Raw genomic sequence first — 19189 nt, forward strand, 5'->3', positions numbered from 1 at the left:
TATTTTGATTTTGTATTAAAGGTTTTATTTTTAAGTAATCTTTCTACCCATTGTGGGACTGAACTCATAACCCATGAGATCAAGAGTTGCATGCTCTACCGACCAATCCACCCAGGTGCCCCTATTTTGATGTTTTAAAAGGAAATGAACAATATGTTGGAAATTGTTCAAGTTTTAATAACTTAAATCTCAAAAAATGCTAGTTACTATACCAAGTGTGTGTTCTTGGACACATCTTTAAACGTTCTTGAGCTCAGAATGTGGACACGAAAAGAGAAAGTTGGATTAGAAGACCACCTAGGACCCTTGCAGCGTTATTAATCTTTGCTTTGTAAGTGATGAAAAGTATAATAAAATAGGTCCCTTTATTTTTCATACTCACCATTTTGGTTATGTCAAAATAGATACATTTATAATTTTTTCATTTGTAATTTCATTCTGTTTTTACCTTCAAGACCCTGCTTTTACATGGAAACATCATCACTTCTCTTAGAATGGCACCAGCTTATCTACCCAGAAGTCTGGCTATACTTTCCTTGGCAGAAAATGAAATCCGTGACCTAAATGAGGTAAAATTTGAGGGTATTTTGTGGGATCCAGGAAGCTACAAAGAATAGAAGAGATGCAGGATAAAGTTGTGAGCTCACTTGTGAACTGTGAGCATCTTGGAAGACACTACCATTAAGATGAAACACTGGACTCAAGATGATCGTTATTTTTCATTCTACTTTTTTTTAATGTCAGTGGGTCATTAACGCTTCATTTCATGTGTAATGCTGCAGCTTTTGTTCCATTTGGAAAGGATTTGTGGTAGATGTATATACATATTAAAGGGGTCAATAAAGGACACTCTACCTTTCTCTGGCTACTATGTTTTCAAGATAGGATTTTCTCTATCAGGAAACATTGCTGATACTTTGTAAGCGGTTTTGTGAAGCAAGGACAGATGGTCATATTGATGGAATTTTGGAAGCCTTTGGATAATATAAGAGTGGTACTTGTTGCTTTTCAGAACAAGAGGGAAATTGTTGCATTCTCAAACTGCCAACGATGTGTAATTAACAATGGAAGCCCTGTGCTTGATAATGAATAGTCTATTTCATTCAACAAAGATATCCTTTGTTTCAGATCTCTTTTTTGGCATCCTTAACTGAATTGGAACAGTTGTCAATCATGAACAATCCTTGTGTGATGGCAACACCGTCCATTCCAGGGTTTGACTATCGGCCATACATCGTCAGCTGGTGCTTAAACCTCAGAGTCCTAGATGGATATGTGATTTCTCAGAAGGAAAGGTGAACATGACCTCTTTAATATGACATTAATCATGGAAGTTACCGTAAAGACCATTTCTAGCTGGCTACAGTTTAATAAATGAAATATTTCTTAAAATGTGCATTTAGAAATTAAGATCATTAATGCAATCATATGGCAAACTATATGCTGGTCGTTTAGGATTTTCTATCCTAAGAAGGGATAAGATATAAATATCAGCCCCAGATGCTGGGGCTAGTGAGTTTAACTTAATGCCCAACTTACAACAATTTGATTTCTAAAAGGTCTTTTGTTGGTTGTTCAGAGGCTTGGAGCATTTTTTTTTTTTTTAATGTTTATTTATTTTTGAGAGAGAGAGAGAGAGACAGAGCACAAGTGGGGCAGGGGCAGAGAGAGAGGGAGACACAGAATCCAAAGTAGGCTCCAGGCTCTGAGCTGTCAGCACAGAGCCTGATGCGGGGCCTGATCTCACAAACCACGAGATCATGACCTGAGCTGAAGCTGATGTTTAACCAACTGAGCCACCCAGTCACCCCTGGTGCGTTTTCTGTAGAAATCATGTCATGGATGCTATATAGGGTCTCAGATCAATCCCACAAAAGCTTCTAATCCATCCTATATGTAAGGGTGGTATTAATAATAGGACCCAACTACTATTTATAACAGTGATTCCATGGGAAAATTCCTGCCAAGTTCCCATTTGGAACTGGTAGTAGGCATGCTGATTGGTCCTCCCCTACTCCTCCCTGTGAAGCAGCAGAAGTGGAACTCCCCTATCTCTCTAATCATGGATGGTTTTACACTTGGAGCTGGTACCTCTGCATGATGGGGTATTCTGGACGCTGACATGTGGTCAGTGGAATCAGAGCTTTAGGGGAGATAGAAACTAGGATGTGGACAAGAAGGGGAGAGCAGAGTTAAAGGGCATGAGAATTGAGATGAGTGTATTCTCTTCACTGTGCCTCATTTCACCTCCCCCTCTCGCTGCATACCTACATGCACTCATGGACTCAACATGTATGTTATTTCTTACCATTTCTCTCCATCTGTGCTAGAGACTGATAGTAGCTGCTTGAGGGGTATGCCCGTGGGAGGATGAGTGGTAGATTACTGACAGGGCTTTCCTTTTTCCTTCTTCCTGCTGCTTCATCTAGTTGCTGAATAAGGCATGGGGCAGTGAGGAATGGCAGTCAGGACCTACATAGTGTAGGGGAGGGACATGTGTAGGGTCTAGTTTGCCTAGAAAAAAGTGTGGCTTGTCTTTTGCAGTGTGTTGCTGTGTACTCAGAAACCTTATTTTGTTTTCAACTATGGGTAGTTCTAAAGCTTGAATATGGGTTTACTCTGATTATCTTCTCTGGCTCTTCCTTTAACAGAAAAAATACTTGTCAGATTTTTCTATGCAAGTATGACTGGCAACATTTTCATATAGGAGGCAGGAGGTGAGATGGGCAGAGATAAGACTTTGGTGTAAAAAGAGACCTGGGAAAAGGGACAAGAGAAGGCTTCACATCTTTCCCTCCCACCTATTAGCTATGTGGCCTGGACAAGTTCCTTAGTTTCTGCGAGCCTTTGTTTTCTCATCTGTAAAATGTGGATAATAGCTTTCAAGAATGAGGATGAGGATAATGCATATAGCATAATACTGATCATATAATAGGTGCTTAATAAAGGATAATTGTCAGTATTACTTAAAGATAGAGACTGAAAATTGAGGTGTTTCATAGAAACTAAAGCAAATGCTAAAAAGCAGAAGATATTTGGGGTGCCTGGCCGACTCAGTTGGCAGAGGATGTGACTTATTTGTTTGTTTGTTTATATTTTTATTTTTGAGAGGGGGAGAGAGAGAGAGAGAAAACGTGAGCAAGGAGGGACAGAGAGGGGGACAGAGGATCTGAAGCAGGCTCTGCAGTGACAGCAGCAAGCCCAGTGTGGGGCTTGAACTCACAAACTGTGAGATCATGACCTGAGCTGAAGTCAGACGTTTAACCAGCTGAGCCACCCAGGTGTCTAGAACATGTGACTCTTGATCTCAGAGTAATGAGTTCAAGACCCACATTGGACATAAAGCTAACTTAAAAAAAAAAAAAAGAGATGAGAAGATGAATTGTTGAATAGATGAATAATAATGCAAAGGCTATGTTTGTACACTGTGGAAATAGTTTTAATACAAGTGACTTTAAGATGAATTTGCATTTTTTTTTTTTTAACTTCCTCTGATTTCAGAGATTTCAGGAAGTAGAGAAGAAGTAGGCTTTCACTGGGGTGGTCTTTCCGTGGGGTCATCCTACACTAAATAAGTATGGAATGAAGGAAGAGTTGGGAGGATAGCACAATAGCAACACCCTCCCCACCCTCCTGCCCCAACATTTAAAAAAACTGCAAGGTATCACATAATTCAGATATAGTTAAAAAATAATATTTAAAAATACCTACATAGTCACCACTGAGAGTAAGAATAGAACATAGTGAGGTGCCTGGGTGGCTCAGTTGGTTAAGCATCCGACTCTTGATTTAGGCTCAGGTCATGGTCTGGAGGTTCATAAGCTCGAGCCCCATGTTGGGCTCTGCGCTGACAGTGCAGAGCTTGCTTGGGATTCTCTCGTTCCTCCTGTCTCTCTGCCCCTCCCCCACTCACACTGTCTTCTGTCTCTCTCAAAATAAATAAATAAACTTAAAAAAAAAAAAACAACCCACAACTCTGGAAGTTTTGTTTAGGAGGGTGGAATTATTATAAGGGAGAGCTGTCATATGAGTAGCCTGAGCAGCGTTCAACACATTTTCCTGGTCAACCTTGGGGATTGCCCTGAAGGACAGGAATGAATTTCCAGTTTTTGTATCTACCCAGCCTGTTGTTTGCGAGGAACATCCAGATTAAAAATTTTCTTCATTATGAAAAGTATCCCAGGTTCTTGGATGACTTCAAGTAGCCACATGTTGAATGTGTGTATCACTGGAAAGAGTAAGTTGAGCAGTCAGCCACTCCTGTGGTGCTGTGACTGAGTGCTTTCTCAGAGAGAGGCACACCTGTGCAAAGACCAGCACCTTTGTGTAGGAGCTCAGTATTTGGAGTTCTTTTGGAATTTGTTTCCATTTGTTTTATTATTTATGCATCCTAGTCCCAAGCTACACCTCTGTTGTTTAGTTGGAGATCAGAACTTACAGAGCAGAATTTTGGAGTAGAGAGAGTACCATAGTGAACACCTAAATACCCACCTTCAGCAATTACCAACTTTGCCTATCTTGTTTCATGTATTGCCCCCTTTTTTTGTTGGACTATTTTATTATTTTTAAAAAATGTTTATTTATTTATTTTGACAGAGTGAGCAAGCAGGGGAGGGGCAGGGGAGGGGCAGAGGGAGAGGAAGAGAGAGCATCCCAAGCAGGTTCCACAGTGTCAGTGCAGAGCCCAACATGGGAATCGATCCCGCCAACTGTGAGATCATGACCTGAGCTGAAATCAAGAGTCAGACACTTATCTGACTGAGCCACCCAGGTGCCCCTTGTTGGAATATTAAAAAACATTTTTTTTTATCTTTATTTTAGAGAGAGAGAGAGAGAGAGAGAGAGAGAGAGAGAGACAGAGCATGAGTGGGGGAGGGGCAGAGAGAGATGGAGACACAGAGTCCAAAGCAGGCTCTAGGCTCTGAGCTGTCAGCACAGAGCCCGATGCGGGGCTCAAACTCACAACTGCGAGATCATGACCTGGGCTGAAGTTGGATACTTAACCAACTAAGCCACCCAGGCACCCCTCCACCCCTTGTGGAATATTTTAATGTTTTTTTTGAGACAGAGAGAGACAGAGCATGAGCGGGGGAGGGGCAGAGAGAGAGGAAGACACAGAATCTGAAACAGGCTCCAGGCTCTGAGCTGTCAGCACAGAGCCCGACACGGGGCTCGAACTCATGGACCGTGAGATCATGACCTGAGCTGAAGTCGGACGCTTAACCGACTGAGCCACCCAGGCGCTCCCCCTTGTGGAATATTTTAAAAGCAAATATTAAATATCATTTCATCTAATACTCCTTTTTTTCTTTAATGAGAAACAGCAGATTGTTTTAAGTTCTCTCTTTTAATAGTTGTTACTTCTATTATGTAAATTATTCCTTCAGTTTCAAGAGAAGAATCATATTGCAATGATTTGAAATTAATAGGTTAAGCTGAATGATTTTTAATTTTGTTTTTCTTTGAATTGGCAATGCTGTTTTAATTGGCAAGGAGATTATTTTACCTAGGAGAATGTTGTATGGATTAATAAACTTGTGTAATGATACTGATGAATGTGAAGCAAAGGCAGAGAAACAGATGTTACAGTAGTTGATGCTCCACAGTTTGTGGGTTTTCTCACACACTTAAAACTGGAATATTCACACTGAAGCCTTGTTTCTCTCTCCTCTTACTTTCACTTCTCTCTTTCCCAGCTACAAAACATCTATGACTTAGAACTGTTGCTTGCTGGCTAACATTAAAGTTGGTGATTGTTTTCTACTATGGATCTTTTTTGGGGACAGCTTTCCAACTTTTCTCCTGCTTGCCAGGAGAACTTAGGGAAATTTAGAGCAGATTTCAAGAACATTTTGAATGATCAGTATTTAGTGCACAGGAATGAATCCATGGAAGAAATACTTTGAATTATTTTTATTAGGTAAAATAAAATTTTTATCTTTAGACTAAGGTTGGGATTTCATAACTTCAGTTCATCAGCTTGCCATACCTCATATCTCATTGTTCGAAAACAGTTTTTCTTTTCTTATGAAATTGGCAAATCACAGGAAACTAATGTTGTTTTATTTACACCATGACTCTCTTGCATGATTTAACCAGTTATCAAACAACCAGTTTCTTTTCTGTCTATAGTAGAATGTGGGTGTCTCGACAGTTTTGGACTGTACAGTTTGTATGATGTGGATACCTTAACATCAAGGTCCAAGTAAATGGTTGTGGGTTGAAAGTGATTTTCAAACTCTTTGTAATGCTAAGTTAATGCTATAAAAATAGAGAAAGTACACTAAAATGATCCAGCCTCAACTTCAAGTTGAGGGGTAGATTTAAGAATAGTAAAATTGAGGGTTGCCTGGGTGGCTCAGTCGGTTAAGTGTCAGACTCTTGGTTTCGGCTCAGGTCATGATCTAATGGTTTATGAGTTCGAACCCCACATCGGGCTCTGTGCTGGCAGCATGGAGCCTGTCTGGGATTCTCTCTCCCTCTCTCTTCTCTGCTCCCCCCACTTGCACTGTCTCTGTCTATCTCAAATAAATAAACTTAGGGAAAAAAAAAAGAATGGTAAAATTGAGGCAATGGCATGTTAATGAAAAAACCCATCAAAACATATATGCAAAAGTAAAGAGTAGTATAATGACCTCCCATGAATTCATCATCCAACTTCAACAGTTTACAACTCGTGGCCAACCTTGTCATCTGTACCTTCACCCACTCCCTGTTCTCCTCTTATTTCCAAGCATATCTCCAAGTACATATAATTTCATCTGTGACTATTTCAGTATATATCTCTAAAAGATAGGGCTCTTAATGAAATAACTATAATACTACTATCATCTCAAAAAATGTAATAATTCCTTAATAACATCAGATATTAGTTCAGTGCTTACATTTCTAATAGTCCTCATAAAGGCAGGTTTTAAATTTTTGTTTTTTTTTTTTTTTTGGAAACAGGATCCAAATAAGGCCCTACATTGTGATTTGTCTCTATAGCTTTTAAATTTCCTTCTTGCTTTTTTAGTGACTTAAAACATGAATTTATTATTGTTGCGTGCTCCATGGGCTGGCCATGCTGATTGGGTGGTTCTCACGCAATTGTGAAATCACACATGAGGCTGGAGTCACCTGAGGGCTCAACTTGCCAGATGCTCAAGATGATGCTTTTATTATTTATGTATTTATTTATTTATTTATTTATTTTTTATTTTAGTATTTATTTATTTCTGAGACAGAGACACAGCATGAGTGGGGGAGGGGCAGAGAGAGGGAGGGAGACACAGAATCCGAAGCATGCTCCAGGCTCTGAGCTGTCAGCACAGAGCCTGATGCAGGGCTCGAACTCACAAGCCATGAGATCATGACCTGAGCCGAAGTCAGTCACTCGACCGACTGAGCCACCCAGGCACCCTTCAAGATGATGCTTTTAAATCTCTTTTAACTATAGGTTTCTATTCTTTTATTTATTTATTTATTTTTGCTCTCTTTTGTCCTTTTTTTGGTTGTTGTTGAAAAAACCAGATGATGTGTCCTGTGGAGTTTCCCACTGTGCTTATTTCGCTGGTTATATCCCTTTGTCCTTTGCTGTGCTCCTTTCTCCTGTGTTTCCTGTAACTTGGTAGGAACGTGCATAGGTTTCATCAGATTCAGGCTTTTTTGTGGGAAGACTACTTTTTGGGTTCTAGCAAGGGACACACACACACACACACACACACACACACACACACACACACAGTGTTTGGTTGCCCTTCATGTTATTGTTATTAGTAGCTAGCTATTAATGCCTAAACCCTTAATTCATTCACTGAGAGCTTCAAAATGGTGAGGTTTTAATCCATTCATTTTATTAGCTGGAATACTTCTATAAAGTAACTATTTGGTCACTCATGGTGTAGCTTGTATAGGAAAGATAGAATTAATAATATTTAATTCTTACCCTTTACTTACCAATTGTTAAAAATAATGAGTTGGTGGGGCACTAGCATCTTCCAGCTGTGACCAATCAGCTTTAAAGAAATTTTTTGTTTATATAAATGACTTTTTAAAAAAGTTTATTTATTTATTTTGAGAAAGAGAGAGAGGGGGACAGAGGATCTGAAGTAGGATCTGAAGTCTGCACGGACAGCAGACAGTCCCATGTGGGGCTTGATCTCACTGTGAGATCATGACCTGAGCCAAAATCCAGAATCACACTGAGCTACCCAGGCACCCCTTTTTAAAATTTTTTTATTTGAGAGAGAGAGCAAGCACATGAGTTGGGGAGAGGGGCCAAGGGGGAGAGAGAGAGAGAGAGAGAGAGAGAGAGAGAGAGAGAATTCTAAACAGGCTCAGCACAGCATGGAGCTGGACACAGCATGGACAAAGGGCTCAATCTCACAACTCTGGGGTCATGAGCTGAGTGGAAATCAAGAGTTGGATGCTCAAATGACTGAGCCACCCAGGCACCGCCCCCACCCCCATTAGCTTTTTTTTTTTTTTTTAGCTATCAGTATGAACTAATGGATTTAAAAAAAATTTTTTTTTTCAACGTTTATTTATTTTTGGGACAGAGAGAGACAGAGCATGAACGGGGGAGGGGCAGAGAGAGAGGGAGACACAGAATCAGAAACAGGCTCCAGGCTCTGAGCCATCAGCCCAGAGCCTGATGCGGGGCTCGAACTCCCGGACCGCGAGATCGTGACCTGGCTGAAGTCGGACGCTTAACCGACTGCACCACCCAGGCGCCCCTGAACTAATGGATTTAAATGTAATTGATATATTTAGGTACTTTAGTTTGACAGCAAATAGAGGAAATACTCATTGCTTCTTTGAAAATAACTTAAAGATTTTTGGAACCATGAGTACAACTTTGTGGAGGTGCCCCTAAGCAAGTAAAAAGGTTTAAAACATTGTGATAGTAAAGGGAGTGAATCAGAAGGAAAGATTTTTTAAAAGAACTTATGTGGATTTTATTTATGAAAACCATCCAATGATGCTATAAATTAAGGAAGATGATTATTGCTTCAAAATGTATCTTGTCTACTCTGGTGTCCTCTCCTCTTTTGTGTATCCCCTGATTCCAGTTTGAAAGCTGAATGGCTCTATAGTCAAGGCAAGGGGAGAGCCTATCGGCCAGGCCAGCACATCCAGCTTGTCCAGTATCTGGCTACAGTCTGTCCTCTCACTTCTACCCTGGGTCTTCAAACTGCTGAGGATGCCAAACTAGAGAAGATTCTGAGCAAACAGAGGTAAGCCCCTTTATTTGTAGCAGCTGGTGAATTCACAAGTGAAAATACCTCTGAGTCTTCCTGCATGGTTAGTAGGACAGAGGCAAGTACTGTGACCCACATTTCTGGGTAGTTGGGCCCCTCGTCACTGCAGCAGTCCTGCTGGGGAACTAAACCATGTGGTGCAGTCCAGCTTGCATTGTTAGTCATTTCCTGAGTGGGGAGAGCCAAGCACTATGGAAGAAGGGGACTTAAAATTTTTTTTTTTTTATGTTTTATTTTTTATATTTGAGAGAGAGAGAGAGAGAGAGAAGGAGAGAGAGAGAGAGAGAGAGAGAGAGCATGAGCAGGGAAGGGGGCAGAGAGATGGAGACAGACTCTGAAACAGGCTCCAGGCTCTGAGCTGTCAGCACAGGGCCCCATGCGGCGATCCAACTCATGAGCAGTGAGATTGTGACCTGAGCTGAAGGTCGGATGCCCAACTGACTGAGCCACCCAGGCACCCTGGGAGAAGGGGATTTTTAAAAAATACATATTTATTCTTTTAGTGTAGGTGTTTCATATGGGTTTTTGTTATTTTTAAAGTTTACTTATTTTGAGAGAGAGAGAGGGAGAGAGAGTGCATGTGAGTAGGTGCAGGGCAGAGAGAGAGAGGGAGAGGATCCCAAGCCGGCTCTGCTGTCAGCATGGAGCCCAAGGTGGGGCTCAATCTTGTGAACTGTGAGATCATGACCTGAGCTAAAACCAAGAGTCTAACGCTTAATGGATTGAGCCACCCAGGTTCCTCTCATCTGGGTGTTTAAATACTAATATTAAGACGTGAAGCCAAGGGGTGAAGCCAAGGGGCACCTGGGTGGCTCAGTTGGCTAAGAGTCCCACTTGGGCTCAGGTCATGATCTCACGGTTTTTGACTTCGAGCCCCGCATCGGGCTCTGTTGTCAATGCAGAGCCCTCTTCAGCTCCTCTGTGTCTCTCTCTTTCTGCCCCTCCCCTGCTCTCTCAAAAATAAATGTTAAAAAAAAAGTGAAGCTAGAACCAAAGTTATTATTTTTTTTAATCACAGTCTTGCCCTCATGTGTTTGTGCATGTTTGTTCCTATGAGAGTGTCTATAGGATTGTGAGTTAAAAATAAGTTTCTTGGGGCACCTGGGTGGCTCAGTTGGTTAAACGTCCAATTTTGGCTAAGATCATGATCTCGAGGTCTGGTCCGTGAGTTTGAACCCTGCCCCAGGCCTGGAGCCTGCTTCGGATTTTGTGTCTTCCTCTCTGTCTGTTCCTTCCCTGCTCACGCTCTGTCTCTCTCTGTCTCTCAAAATGAATAAACGTTAAAAAAAAAAAATAAAAGTAAGTTTTTTAACCTTTTCTATCCAGTGCTTTCAAATGAGACTTCTTAAAAAAATTATTTAAATCTTTATTTTTGAGAGAGAGAGAGAGAGAGAGAGAGAGAGAGAAAGACACACAGTGTGAACAGGTGAGGAACAAAGAGAGAGGGAGACACAGAATCCAAAGCAGGCTTCAGGCTCTGAGCTGTCAGCACAGCCCGACGTGGGTCTCAAACCCACAAACTGCAAGTTCATGACCTGAGCCGAAGTCAGACACTTAACTGCCTGAGCCACCCAGGCGCCCCTCAAATGAGACTTTTTGATTTGGTAGTAATTAAAGATATCTACTTCAAAAACTTGTACATTTCTACGTTTTTGACAGTATTATGTAAGAAGCAAAAAAGCTTTGTTTTTGTGGTTTGTATTAAATCACATCAGATGTTATTGATTTTTAGGTTTCACCAGAGGCAGTTGATGAACCAAAGCCAAAGTGAAGAGCTGGCTCCTCTTGCTCCTGTTGAAACAAGAACACCCCTTGTACCTGAGCATTCAAGCCCTGTTCAAGATGGCCAGAGAGTCCAGGAAGGCGGTACGAAATTAACTGCTCTCTGATCCTTTTTCTTCAAGTTGTTAGATCTGTTGCGTACCATAAAACAAAAAAGTATACATTCTCCTAATTTTTTGTTTGTTAAGTGAACATTTAGGTCTTATATTTTATATATGTATCTATACAGGCATACATGTAAAACTACTGTAATTTAAGGTGTTAATTTTTGTTTATTATTGTTTTTGTCATTGGTATTATGTTTTTAGTATTATTTTTTATTACATTTAAAATTTTAATTTCAGTATAGTTAACATACAGTGTTATATTAGTTTCAGATGTACAATATAGTGATTCAGCAATTCTGTACATTACTCAGTGCTCATCATGATAAACATATTCTTAATCCCCATCACCTATTTCACCCATCCCCCCACCCCCCGCCCCCACACCTCCCCTCTGGTGGTCATCAGTTTGTTCTCAATAGTTAAGAGTTTGTTTCTTGGTTTGTCTGTCTCTCTTTTCTTCCTTTGCTCATTTGTTTTGTTTCTAAAATTCCACATATGAGTGAAATCATATGATATTTGTCTTTCTCTGACTTAATTCACTTAGCATAATACTCTCTAGATCCATCCATGTTATTGCAAATAGCAAGATTTCATTCCTTATGATGGCTGAATGTTATTTCATTATGTGTGTGTGTGTGTGTGTGTGTGTGTGTGTGTCACATCTTCTTTATTCAGTGCACACTTGAGCTGCTTCCGTAATAGCACTACTGTAAATAATGCTGCAGTAAACATAGGGGTACATGTATCCCTTTGAATTAATGTTTTTGCATTTTTGGGGTAAACACCAACTAGTGAGATTTCTAGATCATAGGGTAGTTCTATTTTTAACTTTTTGAAGAACCTCCATAGTGTTTTCCATAGTGGCTACAGTTTGCATTCCCACCCACAGTGTACAAGGGTTCTTTTTTCTATACATCCTTGCCATCGCTTGTTTTTTTGTATTTTTGATTTTAGCCATTTTAGCAATTCTGAGAGGTGTGAAGTGATATCTCATTGTAGTTTTGATTTGCATTTCCCTGATGATGAGTGATATTGAGCATCTTTTCATGTGTCTGGCCATCTGGATGTCTCTTGGAGAAATGTCTGTTCATGTCTTCTGACCATTTTTAATTGGATTATTTGTTTTTTAGATGTTGAGTTGTATCAGTTCTTTAGATATTTTGGATAGTAACCCTCTATTGGATATGTCACTTGCAAGTATCTTTTTTCATTCAGTAGGTTGCCTTTTTGTTTTGTTGATTGTTTCTTTCACTGTGCTTCAGTTTTAATTCTTAAAAAACGTTCAGAGAAAAAACATTCAGAGTTGCCACCTTTTGTAGTGACCGGATACTTTGATTTTTCCCATGATTATTGCAAGAATTCATTTTCTTAAGTCTTTGATGTTTTAGGCATATTGGAGGAAATCACTGAAGGCATTTTATTTACTATATTTTAGGGGTTAGATTTCATTACAAAGATAAAACTAAAAAAATACCTCTTTAAATATTTAGTGGTTTCAATGATATTTTGTTGATTCTTCTAGAACCCGTCATCCAAGTCAATTCTTGGGTTGGGACTAACAGTAATGATGATCAATTACATGCTGTTAAGAATAACTTTCCAGCCTCTGTACACACTACAAGATATTCCCGAAATGACCTGCACTTGGAAGACATACAGACGGATGAGGACAAGTTAAACTGTAGTCTTCTCTCTTCAGAGTCTACTTTTATGCCAGTTCCATCAGGACTCTCTCCAGTATCACCTACAGTTGAGCTGAGGCTGCAAGGCATTAACTTGGGCCTAGAAGATGATGGTGTTGCAGATGACTCTTTGAAAGGGCTGGAAAACCAAGACTTCAGTAAGGAAGAAGAAAAGGCTTTTTGGACTGCAAGTGAGAATTCTGCTCAAACTACGGAAAGTGCTGTTAGTACAGAGGTAAATGAGGAAGGTGGGCTGTTACCTTGTCTGGAGCCAACAGTAACCAATGCTGTCTTGAAGGATGACACCCATAGTCTTATATCTTTTCCTGAGTCGGTTGGACACAATGTCTTCCATACGCTGCCAGACAGTGAAGAAACCGTATCTCAATCAGCTTCAGAGAAACTTCCCTGCGGAGTTTTAACTCAGAGACCTGTTGCTTTGGGACAAGATAAAGTTGCCCTTCAGAAATTGAATGAAGCAGCCACCAAACTTCAGGCCTCTTGGCGAGGCTTTTATACCAGGAACTATAACCCCCAAGCTAAAGATGTGCGTCATGAAATCCGGCTGCGTAGAATGCAGGAGCACATTGTTTGCTTAACTGAAGAAATAAGGAGGTGGGCCAAAAGTCCTTGTTTAGGTGTTGTTTTGTTGGTTTGGGAGTGTCAGAGTCTTAGAGTTGATTCAGAACATTGAACCATCGCTGCTGTGGTCAGGACACTTCATACCGTGTTGACACTCTTGGTTTCCTGATCTAGAACATATGGAAAGCATTTTGAAGACAAGCTGCCAAATGCATCTGTCTCCATCTCTAGCTCAGCACTTGGTTCATTGATGCAGTATAGCAGTAAATGTTGAGTGATTACTTGTCTTAAAGATGTTTTTAAACTTTAGAAAGGTACAGAAAATATAAAGGAACTGAATAAATATAGAAATGAGAAGATGAGAAAGTATACATAGAACCCAGTAAGTGAAGAGAGAATTAAAGAGTGAGGATTTAGAAGGGACTAAAATTCTGGGGCAATGGTAGGAATTATTCCTCACTTCTGGGGCTCACATGTTTTACTGAGTGCCACCCAAGAGAATTAGGACTTCATAAATTTATTTTGAGTATTAGTATTGCCACTAGCAATATTTATTGATATTATCAGTTGGAAGAGGAGGAGGCAGTGAAAGACATTGAGAAGGGACACCCAGTGTGGTAGAAAAATAGGGAGAATGTGTGTCTCAGCTTTAAAAAAAAATTTTTTTTTTGAACGTTTATTCATTTTTGAGAGGCAGAGAGAGACAGAGCATGAGTGGGGAAGGGGCAGAGAGAGAGGGAGACACAGAATCCAAAGCAGGCTTCAGGCTCTGAGCTGTCAGCACAGAGCCCGATGCAGGGCTCGAACTCACGAACTGCGAGATCATGACCTGAGCCCAAGTCGGGTGCTCAACCACCTGAGCCACCCAGGCACCCCGTGTGTCTCAGTTTTGATAGGGAAGTGTTTTAGGAGAGAAGAAAGGTGCCGTAGGGAGGACAGAGAATTTAGAAGCTGGAAGTTATTGGCGACTATACGGGGGGACCTTAGGGCTGTTCTCGAGTTTCATGATTTGCTAAACAGACTCACAGAACTCAGGAAAGCTATTCTATTCATGACTCTGGTGTATTACAGTGAGAGGGTACTGATTAAAGTCAGCAAAGAAAAAAGGTGTATAGGGCAGAGTCCCGGAGAGACCAGGCACAGGCTTCTAGTTGTCTTCTTCCAGTGGAGTAGTACAGATAGGGCTTGAATCTCATGGCAATGATGTGTGACAACACATATGAAGTATTGCCAACCAGGAAAGCTCACTGAAGCCCTGATATGCAGGGTTTTTATTGGGCATCAGTCACATAGCATTGAGTGCCTGTGTGACTAACCTTAATTACTTAGACCTTAGCCCCTTACATAAGGGCAGACTGCTACAGTGTCTGTATCAGGGCCACAGGTGAACAAAACAGGTATTCATCTAAAAACACATTGTTAGCATAAACTATCTGGTTTGGCCCCAAGGCCCACATATACAAAGATACTCTTATCAACAGGATATTTTGAAGGCTTGGATATTATTTCCCAGACCCAGTCAAGGCTGGTCTTATCTTTGGAATGTGTAGGGTTTGAAGATCCCAAGCTAGCTGAATTAACCCTTTCCTGCCCAGTGAATTTCCTAAGAGGAGCTTCAGTGACGAAGTGGAATCAGACAGTTTGGAATGGGTTGAATAGTGAATGAGAGGTGAAGAATGAGTGTAGCCAATTCTTTTGGACTATGTTGCTTGAGGAAAAGAACAGAGGAGTTGTTGCTGGAGGAGAATCTGAAATTAAGGAAATTTCTATTTTATTTATTTAAAACAATATTTTAATGTTTATTTTTGAGAGAGACAGAGAGAGAGAGAGACAGAGTGCGAGCAGGGGAGGGGCAGAGAGAGAGGGAGACACAGAATCTGAAGCAGGCTCCAGACTCTGAGCTGTCAGCACAGAGCCCAACGCAGGTCTTGAACCCGTGAACCACAAAGTCATGACCTGAGCCGAAGTTGGACACTTAACCGACTGAGCCATCCAGGTGCCCATATTTGTTTATTTTTTAAAAAGATTATTTTGAGAGAGAAAGAGTGCATGTACAAGCCGGGGGGTGGGGGGGGGTGGGGAGGGGGCAGAGAAAGAGGGAGAAAGAGAATCCCAAGCATGTCCGCACTGTTAGTGTGAGCCTGATACAGGGCTTGAACTCACGAACTGTGAGATCATGACCTGAACTGAAATCAAGAGTCAGACGCTTAACCAACTGAGTCACCTAGGCACGCCAGGAAAATTCTTTAAAGAACCTAAAGGGGCGCCTGGGTGGCGCAGTCGGTTAAGCGTCCTACTTCAGCCAGGTCACAATCTCGCGGTCCGTGAGTTCGAGCCCCGCGTCAGGCTCTGGGCTGATGGCTCAGAGCCTGGAGCCTGTTTCCGATTCTGTGTCTCCCTCTCTCTCTGCCCCTCCCCCGTTCATGCTCTGTCTCTCTCTGTCCCAAAAATAAATAAACGTTGAAAAAAAAAAAATTAAAAAAAAAAAAAAAAAAAAGAACCTAAAGCCCCTGGGTGGCTCAGTTGATTGAGCTTCTGACTCTTGATTTCGGCTCAGGTTATGATCCCATGATTGTGGGATTAAGTCCCACATTAGGCTCTGCACTGCGCGTGGAGTCTGCTTAAGACTCTCTCTCTCTCTCTCTCTCTCTCTCTCTCTCTTTCTCTCTTCCTCTGCCCCTTTCCCCCATTCTCTCTGTCTCAAATAAATTTAAAAAAAAGATGGGAGATGCAGAGCATGTTTATGTGTTGATGGAATGATTCAATAAGTAGGGAAAAACGGCTAATGCAGAGGAAGGAAAGGAGAAGTATGGGGTTGAAGTTCTTGAGAAGGTGAAAGAAGGATCTGTGCACAAGAAGAGGGAGTGGCCTGAGCTAGGAGCAGGAGCAGGAGCAGGTAAGGTGGTAGGTTTGATACTGGGGGACAGGAAGTCCTGTCTAATGGATGCCGCTTCTTTTTCAGTGATATAGAAGACAGGCTCAACATTTGAAAATGAGACAGTTGTGAGGTATTCGTCCTAAAAGTGAACTTACAAGGAGAATGGAGGATTATCAGACAATGTGAGGAAAAAGTTAGAGTGGAAGACAGTAGGTCAGGTTGTATGATTTTCATCAGTAGCTCTCAGCTGTTTTCTTCTGATTCGGGCATGGTTAATTTGGTTCTGCCAGGAATGGGTTTTTTCCAGGTGAATATGATAGGGGAGAGAGACAAAGGAGCTGAAGATATTTGGGAGGGGATGCTTATAATGGTGGATCTTGGGATTTAAACAAGGTAAAAGGAGAGCCAGGAGGAGGTGGGGGTCGCTAATGTGGAGGTCTGGATGAAGGCTGGATGTCCAGATTGTCGTAGGGGGAACAAGAGCCAGTGGGCTGGGAGGAAAAGAGGTAGTGGTTTGTGTGGGTGCTTGAGATCGTTTTTATTTTTTAAAATTTTTTTTTTTTCAACGTTTATTTATTTTTGGGACAGAGAGAGACAGAGCATGAACGGGGGAGGGGCACAGAGAGAGGGAGACACAGAATCGGAAACAGGCTCCAGGCTCTGAGCCATCAGCCCAGAGCCCGACGCGGGGCTCGAACTCACGGACCGCGAGATCGTGATCTGGCTGAAGTCGGACGCTTAACCGACTGCGCCACCCAGGCGCCCCTTGAGATCGTTTTTAAAATGACTGGGTCTCTAGTGAGACTGTGAGAATGAATGACGTAGGGTGGATTATTATGAGGGACAGCGTCCATGTGAGTGCTGAGGTCTCCAGAAATGATGATAGGAATGGAGCTGAGAGACACTCGCGCTGAGACTTTCGTGAATGGGGACAGATAATGGGAGGCCTGTATGTGAAAAGAGTTTGGGGAAACTTAGCAGGATGGCAGGAGTTCTTCAAGGAGGAAGGCAAAGAATGTTTGTCGACAGTAGTGAGAAGTTATCTTCTGACCCTGATGTATGGATGTATAGCTTCCACTTTTTTTTTTTAAGTAGGCTCCCTGTACAACATGTGGCTTGAACTCACAGCCCCAAGATCAAGAGTCGCATGCTCTACCAACTAGGCCAGCCAGGTGCCCTAAAATAACTTCCACTTGAGAGGGCTACAGTGCCCTCAGCAATATGTCTGATTCAGTCAAGGAAAATTTCACAGAAGAGGTTGAGAAATTAAGGGAGTTTACTGATTACAATTCAGGAGTCCCAGATGGCACAGGAGAAGGACTTGGGGGGGCTAGAAAAAGTGGTGACATTCTGGAAGGTAATGGACAACTAAGGGAGGCTTAGCTTGGTGACAGGCCTATGGAGAGGGCAGCAGTGAGCCCAGACTAATACTTTAATGAATAAGGGGAAGTGATGGAAGGGCAGCTCTGTTGATAATGGCGAGGAATATGTCAGGGACGGGCAAACAGGGACTGAATTTGATGGGATTAGTCCTACTAATAATCTCTTAGAAGAGGGCTGTCAAGCTGTGATCCTAATCCTCAGTTGCTCTGAGGCTTTGAGCAAGTACTCCTTGCTGCAGGCTCCTGTGTCTTTGGTGTTCTTGGCTGGGAAATAACAGCCAGATAAAGAGCCATTTAATATTTTGTTTTGTTTTTCATCATTGGCAATACTTTGTGGAGCCAGTGTCATCTGAATTTCAGTTATATGCATTTGGCTTCTACGTTGAGTCATACTTTAAAACTAGTTTCAGTTTAGATACTCTAAAAGTAGAAAGGGCTCTTACTAGATTATTAATGTCTTGACAGCACATGTGTTTATTAGTTGTAACAACAGGCTCAAGTCAAAGCACCCTTCATTGTGTCAGTAATGGATTTTGAATTATTGTAGATTAAGAAAAGAAAGAGATGAAGAACGCATTAAAAAATTTGTGCAAGAGGAGGCTGTCAGATTCCTTTGGAACCAGGTAAACCCATTCCTGCTGATTTACCTAATGTATGAACAAAGAAACATTCTGGATTTATGGAGATAATCATAGAGTAGTCAGGCATATTAAGCACTTACTTCTTCTAAAGGTTGAGGATATGGTCTGTGTTCTTTGCCACTAACTCTGAACCAGGCCAGTGAATTTCGTTACATTTTATTTAATCTAAAGAAAAATATTTTCATAATTTTGTCCACAAAGATAAACCATAAAGATGAAGGAAAGCACTAAATTGAGGGATGTTGTCATAATTTCCACTAGGGAGAAAAAACCCAATTGGAAGTTTTATGTAGTTGTCTTTCTTGTTTTATCTTTTGGGAATATTTGAATATAAGGTGGCTAAAATGGTATATGATGGCTACAATATGCATGTCCTAAAAAGAATGCATGACTTCTTGGGAAAGAGTTTGAATCCTGTAATAATAGCACACATCAGAGATAGTTCAGACAATCAGTTTTACTGTTATTTTATCTCATCAAATATTTTTTTTAATGTTTATTTATTTTTGAGAGAGGGAGTGTGGACGCATAGGGGAGGGGCAGAGAGAGAGAGGGAGACAGAGGAGCCAAAGCCCAGGCTCCAGGCTTTGTGCTGACAGAAGAGAGCCCGATGCAGGGCTCAAACTCACGAACTGTGAGATCGTGACCTGAGCCAAGACGGACACTTAACTGACTAAGCCACCTAGGTGCCCTTTTCATCAAATATTTCTTAATGATAATTTCTTGAAAACATTTTTATAAATGAGTTTGTTATAATAGGATTTTGCCTACAAAATTAAGAAATAGTTACTGATTTCTAAGGTTTTATAATTACTAATAGTAGGGGAGCTGTTAAATAAATTACAGAATAACAACATCATGGAACATTATGAAACAGTTAAACAGAATAAGGT

The 19189-nt window shown here is 41.2% G+C and overlaps 1 protein-coding gene across 2 annotated transcripts in view; it reads left to right on the top strand.

Moving 5' to 3' along the window:
• Positions 1-19189, top strand: part of CEP97 (centrosomal protein 97) — a 30305-nt gene that overhangs the window by 5564 nt on the left and 5552 nt on the right. Inside the window, exons 5-10 of one of the 2 annotated variants that reach the window (XM_045501877.1) lie at positions 456-569; positions 1129-1295; positions 9054-9218; positions 10975-11108; positions 12654-13428; positions 18203-18278. In XM_045501877.1, the coding sequence (XP_045357833.1) occupies positions 456-569; positions 1129-1295; positions 9054-9218; positions 10975-11108; positions 12654-13428; positions 18203-18278 (1431 nt within the window). The remainder of the gene's footprint in view (positions 1-455; positions 570-1128; positions 1296-9053; positions 9219-10974; positions 11109-12653; positions 13429-18202; positions 18279-19189) is intronic. The other variant, XM_045501878.1, reaches the window with a different exon arrangement.

This window comes from Leopardus geoffroyi, chromosome C2 (genome assembly GCF_018350155.1).
Source record: "Leopardus geoffroyi isolate Oge1 chromosome C2, O.geoffroyi_Oge1_pat1.0, whole genome shotgun sequence".
NCBI lineage: Eukaryota > Metazoa > Chordata > Mammalia > Carnivora > Felidae > Leopardus > Leopardus geoffroyi.